The sequence below is a fragment of the Podarcis vaucheri genome (genome assembly GCF_965113315.1).
Source record: "Podarcis vaucheri genome assembly, chromosome: 14".
Taxonomy (NCBI): Eukaryota; Metazoa; Chordata; class Lepidosauria; order Squamata; family Lacertidae; genus Podarcis; species Podarcis vaucheri.
The window spans coordinates 28,472,569-28,492,706 of record NC_138752.1 but is presented as its reverse complement, the minus strand read 5'-3'; the positions used below and the strand labels follow the sequence as shown (position 1 = coordinate 28,492,706).

The 20,138-nt window shown below is 47.7% G+C and overlaps 1 protein-coding gene across 4 annotated transcripts in view; it reads left to right on the top strand.

Annotated features, from left to right (window-relative positions):
* The window catches only part of TLE3 (TLE family member 3, transcriptional corepressor), a 50,999-nt gene that overhangs the window by 13,467 nt on the left and 17,394 nt on the right, over positions 1-20,138 (top strand). Inside the window, exons 5-8 of one of the 4 annotated variants that reach the window (XM_082198936.1) lie at positions 9,091-9,153; positions 10,654-10,758; positions 18,724-18,928; positions 20,066-20,082. In XM_082198936.1, coding sequence (XP_082055062.1) covers positions 9,091-9,153; positions 10,654-10,758; positions 18,724-18,928; positions 20,066-20,082 — 390 coding nt within the window. Of the gene's footprint in view, positions 1-9,090; positions 9,154-10,653; positions 10,759-18,723; positions 18,940-20,065; positions 20,083-20,138 lie in introns of all 4 variants that reach the window. The other 3 variants (XM_082198938.1, XM_082198937.1, XM_082198935.1) reach the window with 3 other exon arrangements.

Genomic DNA, 20,138 nt, shown 5'->3' with positions numbered 1-20,138 from the left:
ATATATATATATATACACACACACACACACACACACACACACAGCCAGGAGGTGTTAAATAGAAGGCCTGAATGAAAAGACCCCTGTTGCTCCTCCTCTGGCCAAGATACTCCTGCAAGTAAATCCCAGCCACTAATAGTGGTATGGATGCTGAGCAAGGAGGTTCTGAGTTAACAGACTTCTCAGGTGACCTGCATTAGCTTTATCTGCACACCATCGGGTAGACGCTTGAATGATTCATGCTGTTTTGTGCCCTCCAGACTAGCATGGCACAGCAAGGCGCAGGGTTCCTTGGTGGATGTTTGTCTTTGAGTATATAAAAAACGGAGGAGATTTCCTTTGGGGAAATTGCAGCGGGAGCGGCTGTCTAGAGGCTTTGATGAGCAGTGGATAACTAGGAGAAGTTGGGAACACGGGAAGCTGACACTGAGTCAGAACATTGGTCCATCTAGCTCGGCATTGTCTGCACTGACTGGTAGCAGTGGAAACTCTCGGGGGTTTCGGCAGAGACTCTCTCCCAACCCTACCTGGAGATGCTGCTGGGGTTTGAACCAGGGACCTTCTGCCCGCAGAGCAGATGCTGCCGCTGAGCCTTTCTCCAAAAGGCCTAAAAATGCATCAAGTACAACTCGTCGCTACTTAGGAGACATCCAGACAGATTGAAGGATGCTCTTAAAGCAAAATTTCACAGCAGGTTTAAGCTGCCTGTGAGTGGTCCTTTGTGTGGTGCAAGAACTCCTGCCTCTGGCAAACTAATGAGCACTAGAGTCCTCTCCTCTCTCTTGCAGTTTCCAGCAACTGCACTCAGCAGCATTGCTGCTTCCAGCTGCGGGCAGCATAGCCGTAATAGCTAGCAGCCATCGATGCTCTTTGGTAACCCTTTAAAGCTGTCTAGATGGGTGGCCATCCCAGCTTCCTTGTGGGAGTGAGTTCCATAGTTTTAACTCTGCACTGCGTTGTAGCTGTTAAAATGGTTGTTTAAGCTTCTTGCTTTAAAATAGGTAAAATAATGCCAAAAGATGGTATCTGCCTAATTGGGTGAGCAGAGGGAAGCCAGGTAGGTAGCTGTGTTGATCTGACGCAGTAGAACTATATATATATAAAATTAAAATTGTCCAGTAGCACCTTAGTGTTTGTTCTTGGTATGAGCTTTAACGTGCATGCACACTTCTTCAGATACTCTGAAACAGAAGTCACCAGACCTTTATATATAGTGAGAGGGCGGGGAGGGGTATTACTCAGAAGGGTGGTGGGAATGGGTGATTGGCTGGTAGATGTGGTAAACCTGTAGCTTTATCATGTATAATGAGATAAGAATCCAATGTCTCTATTCAGACCAGTGGTCTCCATGGTTTTAAGTTTGGTAATAAGTTGCAATTCAGTCTATTTCTGAAATTATTCTGTAACATGACAGCTACTTTGAGATCTTGCATAGAATGTCCTGGGAGACTGAAGTGTTTTCCTCCTGGTTTCTCTGTCTTGCGATTCCTGATGTCAGAGTTATGTCCATTTATCCTTTGGCGTAGGGTTTGGCCCGTTTGTCCAAACCAGAGTGCCTTTTCAGCCTGGTGGGACCTGCTGGTGACACCCCCCCCCCGGCCCTCTCTGCTTTGAGGTTCCAAGAACATTGCATCATCTCCAGCTAGTGATCTCCTTAAGAGATAATACTAGGAATCTGCCAAGTGCTTGAGACCCCCCCCCCCGAGTTGCGGGAGCCCCCTCCCATTTAGCTCGGCTCCTTTAGTTAATGGCAGGGACGCCTGGATTCACATTACAACCCCCACCCACCCACCTCGCTGCCGCCCCAAATATCTGTTGAATCTCCTGGCTGGGCATCCTTATTTTTATCTCCTGAATCGGCCTCGTTTGCCTCGTGCGATTGGCAAATCCGTAATAACCGTTTGCGCCCACGCGCGCCCACACTCCTCCCTGAATTTAATTCTCATCAGCGGCGCTCTCCATCCTGGCTAATAACGCTTTGCTGCCGCAAATAGCTTTCAACACACCATTGAGAGCCTGGTTGAAGAGCGCACTTGAGCGAGTGCTAGACAGCTGGAAGTGCCCCTAATTGTCTCCCCGAGTGAGAACCGCTTGGAGGCTCAAGGACCTTATTTTCATCTGCTTAGAGAGACAAATATTCTGCTTTCAACAAATGCTGGAGGCACTTGGGCGGATGGCTTCATCCCCATCCCTTTCCCCTGCCCGCCTCTGCCCTTAAAGACTCCTTGGGAAACTGGAGGGTGGTCTGCAGAAGCAGATCGGTGGCTGTGTGTGTTGTTTTTTTCCCAAAGGGGAAGGGAGGAATTCAACTCATTTATCCTCTTGGCTGGCTGGCCTGCTCTGCCAAGCCAAATGTCAGCAGGGCTGCTTGGTGACCCCTCTGCTCACCCCCCTGGGGGGCTTGATTCTCCTGCATGCCCCCTAAATCCATTTCAGGAGCCCCCCACAACCCTCTGGAGCAGATTTGGGAAGGGTGGGGGAGAATGTTGGCGAGTGAGAGGGGAGGGGAAAGTCCTGCTGCCCAAGTAGAAACCCTTGCACTAAATGGATGAACACTGTTCAGCACCCAAATGGAAATCATCATCATCTTCTCTTCACCCTAAGGTCCCCAGGGCAGGTTACAACAACAACAGCCACTCAGAGTGTGGCTGGGGCAACGCAGATGGGTGGGGTGCAAATAAAACAACAACCCACTACAGTGGTACCTCAGGTTACATACGCTTCAGGTTACATACGCTTCAGGTTACACACTCCGCTAACCCAGAAATAGTGCTTCAGGTTAAGAACTTTGCTTCAGGATGAGAACAGAAATCATGCTGCAGCGGCAGCAGGCGGCCCCATTAGCTAAAGTGGTGCTTCAGGTTAAGAACAGGTTAAATGCGGACCTCCAGAATGAATTAAGTACTTAACCTGAGGTACCGCTGTACTGGAAAAAATCTAATAAAATAACAATAACATCTAAGTTTTGATTTATGTGGAAATTGTTTCCCATTGGTTGTGTATTTTTTTGATGTGGTTTATTTATTGTTTAGGACTTTTGTAATTAGGTAAATCTTGTTATGCTGTAAGCCGCCCTGAGCATTGTTTTTTTAACTGTGGAAAGGCAGCATACAAATAAAAAATGATGGTAAGGCAGTGGGGTTGTCTAAAGAGCTGACTGGGCAGAAATAGGAAGATAAGGAGAGCCTGCTGGATCAGGCCAATGGCCCATCTAGTCCAGCATCCCGTTCTCATGGTGGCCAACCAGGTGCCCCAATGGGAAGCCAGCAAGCAGGATTCGAGCACAAGACACCCTCCCCTCCTCTGGCTTCCAGCAATTGCTGTTCAGAAGCATTGCTTTCTCTGACTCTGAAGGCAGAGCACAGCCATCGCACCTAGTAGCCAATGATAGCCTTTCTCCATGGACTTGTCTAACCCTCTTTTAAAGCCCCCCAAGTGCCATAGTTTAGCTATGCGCTGGGTGAAGGAGTTCCATTTATCTGTCCTGAATATTCCAACAGGTCACTTCTTGCTCTACTTTTCTCTAAAAACCCCCAAACAGTGCAACCTCTTCTGCATAGTCGCTCCTCCCCTCGACCGTTTGGGTTTCCCTTTTCCCAGCTTGCTGGACTGTGGGCCAGCCAAGTGGGTGCCCTCTGCCCTTCTTGTCCTCCTGCTCCCATCGCCCCTCGCGGGCACCACATTTGTCTACCCCCTGATAGGGAGGGTGGCGAGTCTGTGTAGATCACAGGTAGCAGAAGGGGCAATAGGCTTGGGTGGCAGGCATGAAGAGTCAAAGATTTGGACATAGGGTGGAGTTGGTGGGCATCTGGTCAGTTGACAACAACTCAGGGAGGCTGGAGAATCCATTTCTTTGGGAGATTTTCAGGGTCGTGTTCCTACAAGATGGACTTAAGTCAGCAGGCAGCTAGTCTTGCTTTTGAGTGCTGTGATTGTTCCCCCCCCCCAGATGTTCTTCCCTGGTGAGTTTGGCCTCATGTTTGGCAGAAGAGAAAGCGAGTTTGTTCTTTAGTCTTGAGGTGAGATAACTGTTAAAGCTTTGAGAGGTTCTTTCTTTAGTTGGTATAAAAATATTTTTAAAAAGAGGTTCCTTCTTTAAAAATTGACTTTTCCTGTGTCATCTCTCAGCACGAAGAGGGTGATCTTCATGGCCAAGTGGAGATTCGAACCCTGGTCTCCTCAGGTTCTAGTCCCTGCAACAAGCCTGTGAGATAGGTTAGGCTGAGTGACTGGCCCAAGGTTACTCACTGAACTGCATAATGGTCAAGTGGGGATTTGAACCCTGATCTCTCAGGTCCTAGTCTGACACTATAACCAACACCACACAGGCTTTCAATTGCCTTTCAGTGGGTCATGACCCCCACCTGCTTGGCACTGACTTTATCTAAATCACGCCCAGTGATTGCTGCTACCTCCTTGCCATCTCTTGGGATATGTCACAGACCTGGTCAAAAATTGCATTTGTAAGCATTCTGTGCATATGGTAAGAATTCTGGTCCTGGCTCCTGGACTCACTGCACTTGATGGAATCTGTTTTTCCTAAGTGGCCTGAAGTTGCCTTTGTTCACCATCACTCACTTGACAGTGTCTCTGCCTGCACCCGCAGCTGCCCGTTCCTCTCCCAAGTGTGGCTTTTATCCAGTGTTAATTTGTGGAGCCAACGTGATTGGCGGCTCCTGCACTCAGCAGAATGCGACCTGCCTTGGCACAGGCATTGTGATTTTTGCAGAGAGCTGCGGTCAGGCAAAGGAGCTATTTGCATAATGTCCTAGTGGGGAATGAGGGGTTAGGGTTGCTGTGGAAACGGGAGGGTGATGAATTAAGGTTAGCTGGTGGGGAGGGGAGAGGGGGCTGAGATGCTGTGATGAATGGGGTGAATTTATGAGGAAGGTGCATTTTCCAAGACCCCCGCCTCTCTCCTGGCAGGCCTTCATTCAGCCTTAACCAGGGACAAGTGAGTTTTAAATTTTTCATTTGTCAAACTTAACTAAAGTGAACAAATATTTTTAAACGGACTATTGAATTGGATGTTAAACGGGAAGGTGTAGCTTTGATGTGAGGCCATGTTTTGGAACGCAAAACTTGGAGGTTTCTACTCACCCCCCTTGCCACACACACACACCTAACAAAGGGTTGCTTCTGAAATCCTTGCCAACGGCAGAAATATTTACAACTCAGGCTTTGTGACAAAAGGGCCATCTGCGTCCTGTCTGGGACCCCAGAGTACCTCAGTGTTTAGTTTTTAGGCTGCCTTTAATGATAACTTTTAATTTTGTGAGTTTTCGTGGCCTGCTTGTTGATTTTAAACGGCTTCGGTATCCTTGTGAGCTGCCTTGAGGGACTTGAAGGGAGGAGCAGAGCGAAGGGAATACATTTGGTGTCAAAATTTAGCATGAGGAATTTCCAGCCAGAGTAGCGGTCAAGGTGTGGTTGCTGCGTTCAGGGTCCCTTCCAATTCTACAATTCTGTGACTCTAAGGCTGCTGAGAGGATATAGCAAGTCTTGACTTAATCCTCCTAGAATTTTCTCCAGCCCTGATTGGCTGGATGTCCTCTAACCTGTGGAATCCTCCACCACAATAAAACCACCGTGTATTTAAGGCTGCCTTTGCCAACCTGGTGCCCTCCAGACATTTTGGACTTCAGCTCTCATCAGTCCTAGCGCTGTTGTCCATAGGAATGTAAGAACCAACTGGATCAGACCAGCACACCCATCTAGTCCAGCATCCTGTTCTCAGTGGCCAACAAGATGCCCCAAATGAAAGTCCCAAAACAGGACCTGAGTGCAAGAGCAATTCTCCCCACTTGCAATTCCCAGAATACCTCCAAGGGTGGAGGGAGAACATAGCCATCGTGGCTAAGAGGCATTGATAGCGTGGGTGGCGCTGTGGTCTAAACCACTGAGCCTCTTAGGATTGCCTGTTGGAAGGTCGGCAGTTCGAATCCCCATGACGGGGTGAGCTCCCGTTGCTCTGTCCCAGCTCCTGCCAACCTAGCAGTTTGAAAGCATGTCAAAGTGCAAGTAGATAAATAGGTACCACTGCGATGGGAAGGTAAATGGCATTTCCATGCGCTCTGGCACTCATCACAATCCTCCATGTGCCAGAAGCGGTTTAGTCATGCTGGCCACATGACCCAGAAAGCTGTCTGTGGGCAAACGCCGGCTCCTTCGGCCTGAAAGCGAGATGAGCGCCACAACCCCATAGTCCAGAGGTCCTTTAACTTTTACCTTTTAGTCAAAAACATCTAGAAGGCACCAGGTTGGCAGAGGCTGTCTTCAGAGTGTCTTGCTGGCAGTGGTTTCTGGAGTGAGCAGCCCCTGTTTCTTTTGCCCGCGAGCCTCTCTTTAGGGTGAGGGGTGTGCGCATGGGGGTTTGTGCCACTGGGGCAAAGGGTTCTCTTTCTGGGCAAACCAGGATGCTGTTCCCTTTTGATTGCCTGTTCTTGGGGTGGGGAGTGGGGAAAGGCTGGTTGGTTACTATTTGGTTCTGATATCTGTTCCAGGATGCTCTTTTAAAAGCAGTATGGTCGTAGCTCTTTAAATTTCAGCCCCCCCCCAGACAAAGAAATAAAGAATAGAAAAGCTTTTGAAAAGGGGTTTCCGGAAATTGCAGATGCAGAGCTGCTTCCTAGCTGAACTTTTTAATTGGGGGCAGGAGGAGATGGCAGATCAAATTTCGATGGAATGCTCCTGTTTATCTGCTGTTCACTCCATTGTTGGTTAACCCTTTGCTGCCATGACACTGGAAGAGAGAGGATTATTCTCCTGCCAACAGGCCGCCTAATCTCCCTTACTCCATATATGCTCTCTCAACCTCCTCAGTCAGCAGAACTGGCGCTGTTACAGGTGTTGCATAATACCCATTCCGCATTTGGAAGTGTAGGCAGCACCGTACACTTTGGAACTCACTGCCTCTTGACATCAGTGGGGGGGGGCGTCTTTCCTGTACTATTTTCAGCACCAGCTAAAAACATTTTTTTATGCAGAATGCTGATTGTTTTTAGTTAATTGCTTGTTTGTAAATTTGGGGTGTGTGTGTGTTGTTCTTAGTAACAAGATTGTTGTTTTATTCTTTTTGTAAACCACTTAGGTTTTCTACAATCAAGTGGTATATAAATATTATGGGGGAGGGGGGAAATAGTGCCCCCTCCTTTGATCCTGGGAGCAGCAATTATTAACTAACTAGCGTTAAAACTTTGCATATAAATGTTTCCTGCAGCTGATGTTCTGTGAAAGGGGAAGAATAGTAGAATGCAGGAATCAGAGGCTTCCTCTACAGTTTTCAAAGCCCATTAGAAGAGAAATAGTTTCTGCTTCAAGCATCATGCTTGCTGTAGCTTTTCCTGTCCAGAGGAGAAGAGATATTGTTTGGATAGCCTTCACTGGAAAATCAGCAGCTTGTAAGAACAGAGGACCTTTTGGCTTTCAGGAGATGTATCTTGAGTTGTTAAATCATTTTTAAAAATTAAATGCTTTATTGATAACAAGCTGCTCTGACTTATGAAAAGGAATTTTGGATCATTTGATCCCATTCCAATGTGTGCTTTTGACCAGCCTCCATTGTTAGCCTTGTTTGTGGATTCCTTGGCCAGTGATCAGATTTTGTTTGCCTTGGAACCCAGAACTGTTTTAACAGCTGCCCTGGTCCAGGAGTGCTTGTCTTTTATTAACCCTTCCTTATACAGAGGCTTCCTCTGTACTAGGAAAACCTGGGTTTTACATCCTGGATGAAATGGACATGCTTGTACAATGCTTCCTGCTCCCCCCCCCCGAAAAATAGGTACCGGTACTCACCATGAAGGGACGCTGGTGGCGCTGTGGGTTAAACCACAGAGCCTAGGACTTGCCGATCGGAAGGTCGGCAGTTCAAATCCCTGCAACGGGGTGAGCTCCCGTTGCTCGGTCCCTGCTCCTGCCAACCTAACAGTTCAAAGGCACGTCAAAGTGCAAGTAGATAAATAGGTACTGCTCCGGCGGGAAGGTAAACGGCATTTCCGTGTGCTGCTCTGGTTCGCCAGAAGTGGCTTAGTCCTGCTGGCCACATGACCTGGAAGCTGTACGCCAGCTCCCTCGGCCAATAAAGCGAGATGAGCACCGTGACCCCAAAGTCAGTCACAACTGGACCTAATGGTCAGGGGTCCCTTTACCTTTACTTTACTCACCATGAAGTGGTTATAGGAAGTGCCGTACTTTTTAACAACAAAAAAAGAGGTGCCGGTACTACGTATCCTTGAATACCTCCTGAAATAAAGAAGTGCTCTTGTATATTTTGCACGTATTTGCTGTTGATAGCAGTGACGGATGTCCGAGTCCTGAAGTTTCGCCAGATGCTCTCTGTGTACTTCCAAGCTCACCTATGGGTTCATGAGGATTAGAAACTTGATGTGTGCTTGTGCCCTGTTCACCCTGCCCCACCCAACTACAGTATTGCAGGATACTGCAATAGGCCTGGAACATAAAGCACTGTGATACCAATTTTGGCTCTCCCCAAAGAATCATGGGAACTGTAGTTAAGTATGCCGATGGGTGTTAGGAGGTTCCTGTTCCCCGAGTGATTTAACAATCAGTCCTTCACAGGGAACTCTGGGAATTGTAGCTTTGGGAGGGGAATAGGGGGGCACCCTTAAAAAACTACAGCTCCCAGCATTCTCTAGGGGAAGCCTTGACGATTTAAAATAGTATCATAGTGCTTTAAATGTATGGTTTAAATGTAGTCATAGTGCTGCTGTTACAAACCTGCATATGGAATCTGTAGTTGCTGCACAGCAGCTGAGCCAAAGACCTCTTTTTCATTTGGCCTTGGGTTACTGGAAACTTGACTAATTATAGGATCATTTAAATGTCGAGTTGGAAGTGACTCCCAAGGGTCATCTAGTCCAACCCCCTGCAATGCAGCAATCTCAGATAAGGATGTGGGCATGCTGTTCTGGGGGTTGCAAAGCTTTTGTTGCAGCTGCTTCTAAACCCTGGATCATGACTCCTCCCCTTACCCCCCCAAAAAAAACACCAACCACACGCCACACACACCTGTAATATGGTGTGTGAATGACAGTAAATTGACTCACTCTCTCTTTCCTATCTTCTTTCTAGACGGAGATCGCTAAAAGGCTGAACACCATTCTAGCCCAGATCATGCCTTTTCTGTCGCAAGAGGTAAGGATGCCAAGGGGTTTTGCTGGGGGAGAAGTAAGCCAAACCTGTGTAGGAGCCCTGCAGGGCCGAGACCAAATGCTCTTCTCATTTTAAAGACCTGGTTGCAAACAGGAGGGCTGGACTGATGCAGTGATGGGTGAATGGATATGCAGAAGAATCACCACTTAATTTGATCAAGTGTGGGATAATTGTTGACCCACCATTTTGCTTCAATACCATCCTGAGCTACTTCCTTCTTAGCCAATAAATGCTTCCTGCAAGTTACCCAGAGGATGGACTTGCGTCTCTGAGACTTGTCCACAAAGCAGTGTTAGCAGCCAGTTTTGAGAGCCAGTGTGGTGTGGCTGTTAGAGTGTCGGCCTAAGATCTGGGAGAGAGCAGGGTTCAAATCCCCCAATTGGCCATGAAACTCACTGGGTGACTTTGGATCAATCATTGCCTCTCTCAGCCTAACCTACCTCTTGGGGTTGTTGTAGGGATTACATGAGGACTAGAACATGGGGAGACGAGGATTCAGACTTCCCACTTGGCCATGAAGCTCACTGAGTGTGACTTTTGGAGGGCAATCGCAGCCTCTTGCCCTAACCCTAATTAGGCTTGAAATGATGAAATGCTTTTTTCTAACCCCTGAAAAATCTAATGGCTGGGAGGGTGTTTGGCATATAACCCTCAGAGTTTTCTAAGAGGGAATGTGGCCTTCAGCCTGAAATGACTTCCCAGCCCCCTTTCCTTAGAGAAACGTGCCAGAAGACAGGAAATACTGATGTACGACCAAGTTCTTAAGAAGCAGCTTCTGATCTCTTGAGTACATCGCTTCCCCTCTGTTTTTGTGAGTCCTTCGGGACACATCCACTCCGCAAATCTGGCTTTATTCGCCATGCCTTCCTTGCACAGGGGGTTCTTAGCAGCGTGGCGTTGGGGCGATGCTGATAATTTGCTATCAGAATTCTCTGGGGTGCCCCACAGACTTGGTAGTTCCCAGAATTCCCTTGGTGGGGAGTGTCAGACTAGGAGCTGGGAGGGTCCAGGGTAAATCTCCACCCCTTGCACTCTGCCATGAAGCTCATTGGATGTGACCTGGGGGGGCAGTCCCAGCCTCTCCAAGCCTAATCTACCTTGCAGGGTTGTTGTGGGGGTTAAATAAGACAAGGGAGACCCATGTACACCACCTTGAGCTCCTTGGAGGAAAAGCTGAGCTATAAATGAAATACAGTCATACCTCATGTTACGTTTGCTTCACGTTGCGGCTTTTCAGGTTACGAATGTGGCAAACTGGGAAGTGTTTACTTCCGGGTTCGCCACAGGCAATCTGTGCACTTCGTGCACGCACAGTAGTGGCACTCTAGTTACAGACTTTTCGGGGTGCAAATGGCACCCTGAAATGGATCGTGTTCGTAAGTAGAGGTACCACTTTAAAGCCAAACCGGTGTACCTTTCGATTGTCGGCATTTTCCTTGGATGCAGGATGCCTCAGTACTTTCTCTCTCTCTGTCCCCACAGCACCAACAGCAAGTGGCTCAGGCTGTTGAGCGTGCCAAGCAGGTCACGATGACGGAGCTGAACGCCATCATCGGGGTACGTGGAGTTCCCAATCTGCCTCTCACCGTGTGTATTACCCCTTTATTCCTATCATTTACCGTAAACAGAGACAGGCCTGGCCTCCCTGCCGTGGCTTCAGAGAAGGGCTGCGTTTGCAAACAACACTGCCGCTGCCCTGAGCTAAAAGCAGCCTCTCTGCTAGGCCCATGTTGCTGCTGTGTCTCCAGAGGGCTGGAGACCAAATGCCTGGTTTAAATTTCTCCCAGCAGCCGGGGCAGAAAGAGCTTCTGTCTTGTTTCTTGCCCACACATGGTTTTAATTATAATGTGCCCCCCCCAGTTTGTTGGCTGCTGGGCTCTTGAGCAGCCTGAAGAATGATCCTGTACTTTATTTATTTCCCAAAACGTTTTTTGGGCCACCATCGGTTCCATAAACTCATCCCCTGCCCTATAAAAAGCATTATTCAGAATAGCAGTTTGCACAGCCCACTAACGAAGACAATAACGTAATCGGGTTAAAACAGTGACAGTTGTGCATTGATTCAAAAGCCAGTTAAAACTATTTAGTTGAATTAATTCAACGAAATTGATGAACATGATCCAGTGATGCCAGCTTTTCAAAGTCCAATAGTTGTTCTGCCGCCCCCTTGCCTCCTAGTGCCCCCCAAGCAATCCCACTGCCCCCGGGAGGGCAATACTGCCCCCTTTGAGAACCACTGCTTTCAGAGCATCTGTAGCCTGCTCTTCAGCCAAAAAGGCTCCCAGAGGGGCATACATACAATCGACCCAAACAAGGCAGCCCCTGCCTGCACAGACTTACAATCCAAAAAAGACACGGCATTCAAGGGAAAGGGGACAGGGAGGAAAGAGGAAAATGAAATCTCCAATTTCTGAACACTTGTTCCTAGAATGACCTGCTGGTGCAGTTCAAGGGCAGAAGATGCCCAATATTGCTGGGCCTCCAGCAAAGCTCTCCCATGGCGTCAATCTGAGGCAATGACTGCCCCCAAATGACTGCTACTTCACCTCCAATGTGCAGATAAATTGTAAGAGGCAGGTGCCTTATACAGTGTATAAGGCCAATGTAGCTCAACACCATCTACACCAGGGAGGTCCAACTTTTCATACCACTTGGGTCTCTAGAGTGCTTTGACATGGAATCTGTTGGCTGCACACTGCCTTGTCCCACAAGGGGTGGGGAAAGCAAGGCCAAAATTTGACACCGCCCCCCCCTCCACAACCCACTGCAGTGCAGGGATTACAGCCAAATTTAACATGGCCCAGTTGGGAAAACCTGCTGAGACGTAGATGGGCTGGCTGGCTTAATGTAAAATGGTGCCAACAGGGACCTGCCCCTCAGGGAGTAACTGTGGGCATTAATGGAATGTGAAAAGCATTCACTAATATATATATGTTTAATGCATTATTTCCTTACTTAAATCCCTCTGTGAATTTTGTTTTTAAAAAAATATACATTCTTTGCAAGATGACCTTCCTTGCATGCCTGGCAAATCTAGAACTAGACTATGAAATTAAGCCCAGAGTATTTGCTCCCCCGGCCAATAAAGCGAGATGAATGCCGCAGCCCTAGAGTCGGTCACGACTGGACCTAATGGTCAGGGGTCCCTTTACCTTTTTATTTGCTCCTCATTAGATCCTGCAGGATGCAATATGGGAAGCTTTGCTTCAAAACGTTCCTGAAGAATCTTGGAGTTCATTCTCCTTTGTGTTACACACACACACATATTTAAAAAATGGTTGTCAATTGCTAGCCCTTCTCCTGGCTTCGCTGAGGTCTGTTCTGTCTCTGTTTCGCCGTTGTAGTGCAATGTGTGATGTTGAACTGGGGCAGTTTGGTGTTTCCGTTGCCTTGCCTTGCTCCAGGAGGTGCTGCAGATCTTACAGGCTCTATCTAACTGGGTTTTATTTGCTGACTCAAAACACCTGCTGATTCCTGGTTCTTTGGTAAACAGCCTCCCAAATGCATTGAGGCAGCACAGGTGTGGCTAACACTTTGTCCCTCCAGGTGTTGCTGGGCTGCAGCTCCCATCATCCCCATCTGCTGAGAGCTGTGGTTCAAAATAGAGTCCCGTGTTGGCTGCCAATGATACAGAGTCAGGGCAAGAAGAATCCCCTTGGGTTTAGGTCACAGGGAAGCCAGGGCCTTGCCTTTGTTCACCTGAGTCCCTCCCTCAATAATGGATGTTTTAGTTACTTAACTTCTTGTTCCTGTTGATGTTGCTAACATGACACGACCTGGAACTCTTTCCTGTTTGTTTTTTTCTGCTGTAGTACTTCTGATTGTGAATGGTAATATTTGGAATTCTACATGTTTGTTATCTCTCATGTTTGCTTGTAAAAAATGAAGGTAGATGAACCCTTGGGTCAAAAAGCAGCCTTGCTATGACACCAGATTCACCCCCCAAAAAATCCCTCTGCCCCTTAACAAATTCCTTGTTTCCTAGGCATATTTTCTCTCTCTGTGTGTTTCTCTAGGCATATTTTCTCTCTGTGTGTGTTTCTCTCTCTTCTTCCTTCATGGCTATAATGGCTCATGGAAATAGACTACTTGCAACAGTGACAAGACTGTTTTGCTCTGCAAAGGACTCCTTTGGTGGGGGGGGGGACTGTATTTTGTAGCGGAGGAACTTTAATGTGCAGATCAAAGCTTTCCCCATTCATTGCAGACAAAGGAATGTGATGACATATGGAAACACTTTGAATGGGTCTTGTTCGTTTGTGGTGGGTGGGGCCCACTTCGCTACCCCTCCGGGTGCCTTGCAGTTGGGGCAACTGCCCTAGTCTCCAAATACCTTGAGACCTCTCCATACGGAGAGGCCTGTCAGGTCTAGGTTAGATTACTGCAAAGTGTTAAACGCTGGGCTGCCCTTGAAGACTGTTTGGAAACAGCTGCTTGTGCTTGTTGGCAGCCAGATTCTTGAGGGTGGCCAGAAAGTCCAAACATACGTTGCCAGTTATGTCCTGCGTGTACTGGCCTCCTGATTGTTCTTACACCTATGAAGTCTTAAGAGGGTCCAGTACCCTCATACCTTAGCCACATTGTTGTTTTTTCAGCCGGAACTTGCCGGAATGGGCACCTCTCAGGTGGGCACCATTACCATTATAAACGAACAAGGGAGGCATTTATAGTGAGTTCCAGCACCTCTTTTTCTAGAAAAATGGCTCTGCTTTTATAGATCTTTGACTGCATGAGCTTTCCCGGATCTCAACGTCTTAATTTGAGACCCTTCTCAGGGTGCCACACTTGAGATACCCGAAGGGTGGAAAGAGTGGAACGGCCCTTCTCAGTGGTATCCCCATGTTTGTGGAACATTTCCTCCTCCCCCCCAAATCCTGGGAGTTGTAGTTCATTAAGGGTGCTGAGTATTGTTAGGAGACACACGTGCTCCTCACAGGGCTACTGTTCTTTGACCATTAATCCCTCCTTCCCAGGGAACTCTGGGAATTGTAGCTCTGTGGAGGGAATGGGGTCTCCTAACAACTCTCAGCACCATTAATGAACTACATCTCCCATAATTATTTGGGGGAAGCCGTGAGTGTTTGAAGGGACATCATAGTGCTTTAAATGGATGGTGTGAATGCTGTTTTTTGGGGGGGCTTTGCTGCTTGGTGTGGGGGAGTAGTGTGAAATGGGGGTCAGGGTGGGGGAGACTGCTCTGTGCCTGTATGGGCTCCTCTTTTCAAAGGCCGCAAGGCAGGTCACCGCAGCCAGAGGCAGATATTGGAATTCCATTTAGGTAAACAGTTGAGGCCTCTGAACCCCCCGCCCCACCCCCGCCCTCCTCCAGCAGGTAATTGCTTCCTGGATGAGATGGAGTGCAAGCCTCTCTCAGCTCTGAGAGCGGATAATGGCCCACCTGACAGACTTCTCCAAAGCAGGAATTATTGTGCTCCTGTGGATCTCTCTCTCTGACTCAGAAGGCTGACAAGGCTGCGCTTGGCTTAGGCGGAAATGTAGCTTGCTTTCACATTTACTGAGGACCAACCAAGAAATGACTCTTACCCAGGAGATTGAGGTGGTGGTGAGAATAAGAGAGAGAGGAGAAGACAAAATTTCAAATATATGTATGGCTGACAGGAGTGGGGGGCTTGTCAGCATATTATACTTCTGCTCAGAGATCTGTCTTGGTTGCCAATTTGCTACCGTCCAAGTTCAGGGTGTTGTTATAATATTATAAAGCCTTTAACTGTTGGGAATCTTACATAGTGGCAGTTGTCCACAGAGGCAGCTTAAAGTCCAAAATAGTTTATTGCTGCAGAAGATAAGGCTTCAGTAACACAGTTCTGGACGTTGATAAATGCATATAGCTTGTAGGCTTTGCAGATACAGAACATTAAGTATTTCTGTTGCTGCAACAATTGTAGACATTGTACAGACTCGAACTCACTTCTCAAGACTGACCTTGACACACAGCACAAGACACATGAGCTGACATGCCTTTATCACCTATAGTTAGGCTTGGTCCATTAACATAGCAATTGTCTTGGCTGACCTTGCACTTGTTGGCTTATCTCATACATGGAGTGATTTATGCTTATTCCCTGTTTATTGATATCCGGCAGGTGCTTTCACTGTACTCTTTTTGGTGCCTGCTAAAGACATTTTTGTTCAAACAGACCTACTAGCCATGATGGCTCTGCTCTGCTGCCATAGTTGGAGGAAGCAATGCTTCTGAATACCAGTTTCTGGAAACCACAGGAGGAAAGAGGGCTCTTGTGGTCAAATCCTGCTTGCTGGTTTCCTCCAGGCATCAGGTTGGCCACTGTGAGAAGAAGATGCTTGATCAGATGGGCCAAATGCCTGATCCTGTAGGCTCTTTTTAGGTTCTTAACTATAACACTTGAAATGCCTTGAGCCTTTTTGGAGCCTCAAGAGAGACTTCCTGGATTATCTCCTATCCCTTGTTGCAGACTGAAGCAGCGCTCTCTTGAGGACACTGGGAGCTGCCACGTAACAAGTCAGGTCCTTGGTCCATCTGGCTTAGTGCTGTCTGCACCCTAACTGGCCACGACTCTCAGGGAGACTCTCCCAGTCCTTCTTGGTGATGCCGTCGGGGATTGAACCTGGGGCCTTCTGCATGCCAGGCACATGTTCTGACACTTAGCTTGCAGTACATCTCCTATGGAGGCCTGTCTGGTGCATCAGTCTGAGAATGTGTCTCTTGAAGCACCCAAGAAAAGATGGATCCCCCAACTTCCATGTCTCTGGAAGGGACAAGCCAAGGGAGAACGATAGAGGCGGGTGCTGTGTCTCCTTGCCAGTCCCTGCACTGCACTCAGAGCTATAAGGAAAGTGCAGGCTCTGCGTCCAGCGTTGCACCTTTTTGGAAGAAAGAACAAATAAGGCAGAAGCATCAGAGTAATGTGCAACATGACCACGTGTTTGGCTCTCCCCCTCCTCCGCCTCGCCCAGTCGCCTTGTGCACCCAGGGCACAATCATTTATTTGTTTGTTTGCTGTGTGTTTCATAAAATTTATACACCACTTGATTATAGAGAAACCTCAAAGCGGTTGACTTTCTGTCCCTCCCCACCCCTGCCTTGCTTCAAGCCTCTGAAGCCGAGCCCTGGATTCACTTTGTAGCTCTGGAAATGATTAGAAGACTTGACTAAATTTAATGCAAGTGGTGAACCATTAAATCGGTTAACAAAGCCATGAAGCAGGATGTACATAATCCAATTAAAACCACTCTACATACCAAGATATTCATCTGCCCAGACATCCTTATATGGTGGCCGTAACCTCTCATATCCTAACAGAAATTCTTCCCTGCACACTGAACTTACGGCATCCTTTTGTATCACCGGTATATTGAGATAAGTGTTCCCCACCCACCACCCAAGTTGGCTTTACGAACTTGCAAGTCAGCCTTCCACCCAGATGGGGGCAAAACTGAGAGGGAGGGAGAATTCCAGGCTTTCAACTTGCCCTGCATCATTTAACCTCCTTGCTCCCAGGAACCCCACCTTGACCCATAGCAAATGAAAGGGATCTGGCACATTCTCTTTAACACACATCCCTCTCCCTCTCCCCTTTGCCCTGCCGGTGAGCCTGTGTTGTGCTATAGAGGTAACTGATCCCTGTTAAGTGATCTTGTGTAATCCGCTGAGATGAACTTGGGAGGCAGAGGGGACAGGACACCAAGAGGTTCCTAGCTTCAGGCAGCCGTCATGAGGTCACTTGCACACTTATTCCTTGGTTTGTTTCTATTTTTGAAAAACCGTAAGAGTTGGAAGGGACCCCCGAGGGCCATCTAGTCCAACCCCCTGCAGTGCATCCCTGGCAGATGGCCAGCCAACCTCTGATTAAAAAGCTCCGGTGAAAATGCATGTGCGCGTATCACACTTTTGCTCGTGTTGTTTGTTTCAACTTGTGCAGGTTTGCCAAACACACAAGATACTGATATCAGGCAAACACCTTCACTGTACTGTTTTGGGTACCTCCTAAAACCATTTTTTTTAAAGGCAAGCCTACCCAGATGTTGAGAAAGTTGATGTGAGTTTTAATCTGTTTTTAGTTTGTTGTTATTTTAACCTTTTGGATATCTTAAATTATGGTTGTTGATTCCTTTTATTGATAACACTGTTTATCTTTTTTTGCAAACCACTTTGAGGGTTTTATTTTTTTGCAATCCAGTGCTGTATAAATTTTGTGAAATAAGTAAGATTGGATTCCTAAAAGAGAGAGAGAGAAAGTTTAATAGTACTACAGTTAAGAAACCCAACCCCCCAATTAATCTGTCCATAAGTAAATTAATATTAAATGCATACTGATAAATAATGCCACCCAAGACCACACTGTTATGTGCAACTAATGGCAGGGGAGCTATCACCCCTTCATTTTTAAAAATGGAAGTAGTTTCCCACCCCCACACTCCTGCTAACACGCACTGAAACACTGCAAAGTGCTCCCCTTTTTTGCCACCCTGATTGTGAGCCCCAAGTGAGTGTGCTTAATTACCTGGCATTGAGCATGGCCTGTTCCCCCAGTGCCTTGCTGGGTTTGATGGGAGTGGCAGTGGAAAAACACCTGGAGGTAGGCAGCAAGTTGACAAAGACTCTCCTAGAGGAAAGGAGGGGATCATTAACTAAGGACAGGCGCAAGCTTCAGGTTTTCCAATGCTCTGGCAGGAAGGCAAATGCTATCGGTGCTGTTTTGGCCTTGGCTAGGATTGGGAAAGTTTGCATACCATGTTATTACCACCACCATCACCCTGCCTTTCAGGATGCTAAATCCTTTCAAGGTTGCTGGCAACAAAACAAAAACCAGTGGCTATGTTGTGCTTCTGAATACCAGTTGCTGGAAGCCACAGGAGGGGAGAGGGGTCTGCTTGAGGGTTTCCCACAGGCGTTTGGTCGGCCACCATGAGAAGGGAAAACTGGACTGGATGAGCCACTTGAGTGATCCAGCAGTCTCCTCTTATGTTCCTAATCTTGCCTTCATTTTCTTCTTCTTTTGATTGGTTTGCAGTTCTTGTTGAAAGTCTCTCTGTGTCTTTCTCTCTCCTCCCCCCTCCCTTCTCTGCAGCCTGCACTTTCACTTGCTTAATGTTTCATTTTAGGTTTGATTCCCCAGGCCTAAAGCCAAAAATAAACCTGGCCCAGGTTTGCCATTCAAATCTCAGAATTCCAGATTGCAGAGCTTTTTAAGTACTGTCAGTAAAACTCAAGGCAATAAATGCTTATCCTTAGCACGTATCAAAGTGCATAACCTTTATACTGTTTCGCCTTTAAAAAACACACACAATGTAAACTCAGTTGTATCTAGAATTATGGGTGTGATGCCCAAAAGTACATAAGCAACTTTTTACAACTTTGTATTTATTTTTTCCCTGCATGAAGGCTTGAAGTACTAACCTTTTCCCAGCCTTGCAGCCACCTTCCTTTCAAGCTCAAGTTTTCTTTCCTTCCTTTTTGTCAATGTAATTTGACCATCTGGATTTGATTTGGTTTTTGTGAGAGTGATGCGCCAGGTCTCGTCGCAACGCTTCTTACCATTGGCTTTATTGCAGCAGCAGCAGCTCCAGGCCCAGCACCTCTCCCATGCGGCCCACGGCCCCCCTGTACAGCTCCCGCCCCACCCCTCGGGCCTGCCGCCACCTGGGATCCCACCGGTCACAGGGAGCAGCTCGGGGCTCCTGGCTCTCGGGGCGCTGGGGAGCCAAGCCCACCTGACAGTGAAAGATGAGAAGAACCACCACGACCTGGACCACCGAGGTGAGGAAAGGGCAGGCGGGCCTCTGAACCCCTGCTTCTAAAGTGGGTTGTGGATGTAATTTCCATTCAGGAAGTATGCACCATCCATTCAAAGCACATGGCTTCCTCCCAAAAAGAATCCTGGGAACTGTAGTTTAACCCTTACAGAGCTACGGTTCCCAGCACCCTTTCCCCCAGAATTCTTTAGGGGGAGCCCTGTGCTTTAAATGTATTGTGTGGGCATATGCAGTCTGGGAAACGCAGGGGGGGGTGGCATTAATGTAGGTTTCCCCAAAATGTTTTTGCATTAATCCAGGGGGAGGGACTCTTTATCAGTTCAGGGGCAGCATCTTCTCGCAGGCAGCCAGAGGCAAGAGAGGGCAGAGTAATGGGTGGGGCTCTTTTTGTGCCCTTGGCCCAACCAAACAAAAGGCAGATGTTTCTACATGCCCACAGCTCCATCCTCTTGAGGCAGGAAAATGCGCTTGAGGGAGGGGACAGGACAGGGCCTAGGAAAAGCGTGACCAGGGGCCAGATAGAAATACACTGAGGGCCACTCTGTGACTGAAGTTCTCCACCCATGTCTCAATCCATTCCCAGACTAGTGAAATTCCTACCCCCCAAAAAAGGATCTGTGGATCTCTTCCACCAGCAAAAGAGCTTTTCCAGCCTTCTTCCCTTGACAGAAAACAGCCGCCTAGTTAGTTGCCGGAGAAATCTCTCTGTCTAAGGACCAACATGGGAAGGAAATGGGTTTCTTCCTCCAGATTTGGAAAGAAACGTGTCAACAAACCATTTTGCAGTTATTTATTTTTCAGTTGCCCTTTTCCCTCTTTGTATGTCTGTTCCATTTTCCCCCCTTGTGTGGTGCTGCTTGTTTGGCCCAGTAATTGTTTGCCAAAAAATAAAATAAAAGGAGCGAGGGGGTTGCTGCCGTCTGGGCCAAGATTCCTTCCAGAGAACAAAGATGAAAAGGCCAGCGGGGCTTTTTATCAAGCCAGACCAGAGATCGCTACGTGCAAAGGAACAGTTGGGTTGATGTTCTATTTTAAGACTTTCTCTCTTTCCCCCCTGCCTTCCCCACCCACTTCTTTTCGTGCTCCCTTTCAACTCGGCTGCCTCCGACCTCCGTGCCAACTCGGCCTTCATTCCTGGAAGATCGGGACACCAGCGCAGTAAGTCCCCTTTCCTTCCCCTCTGGACATCACACCATCTTTGTATTGAATGCTTG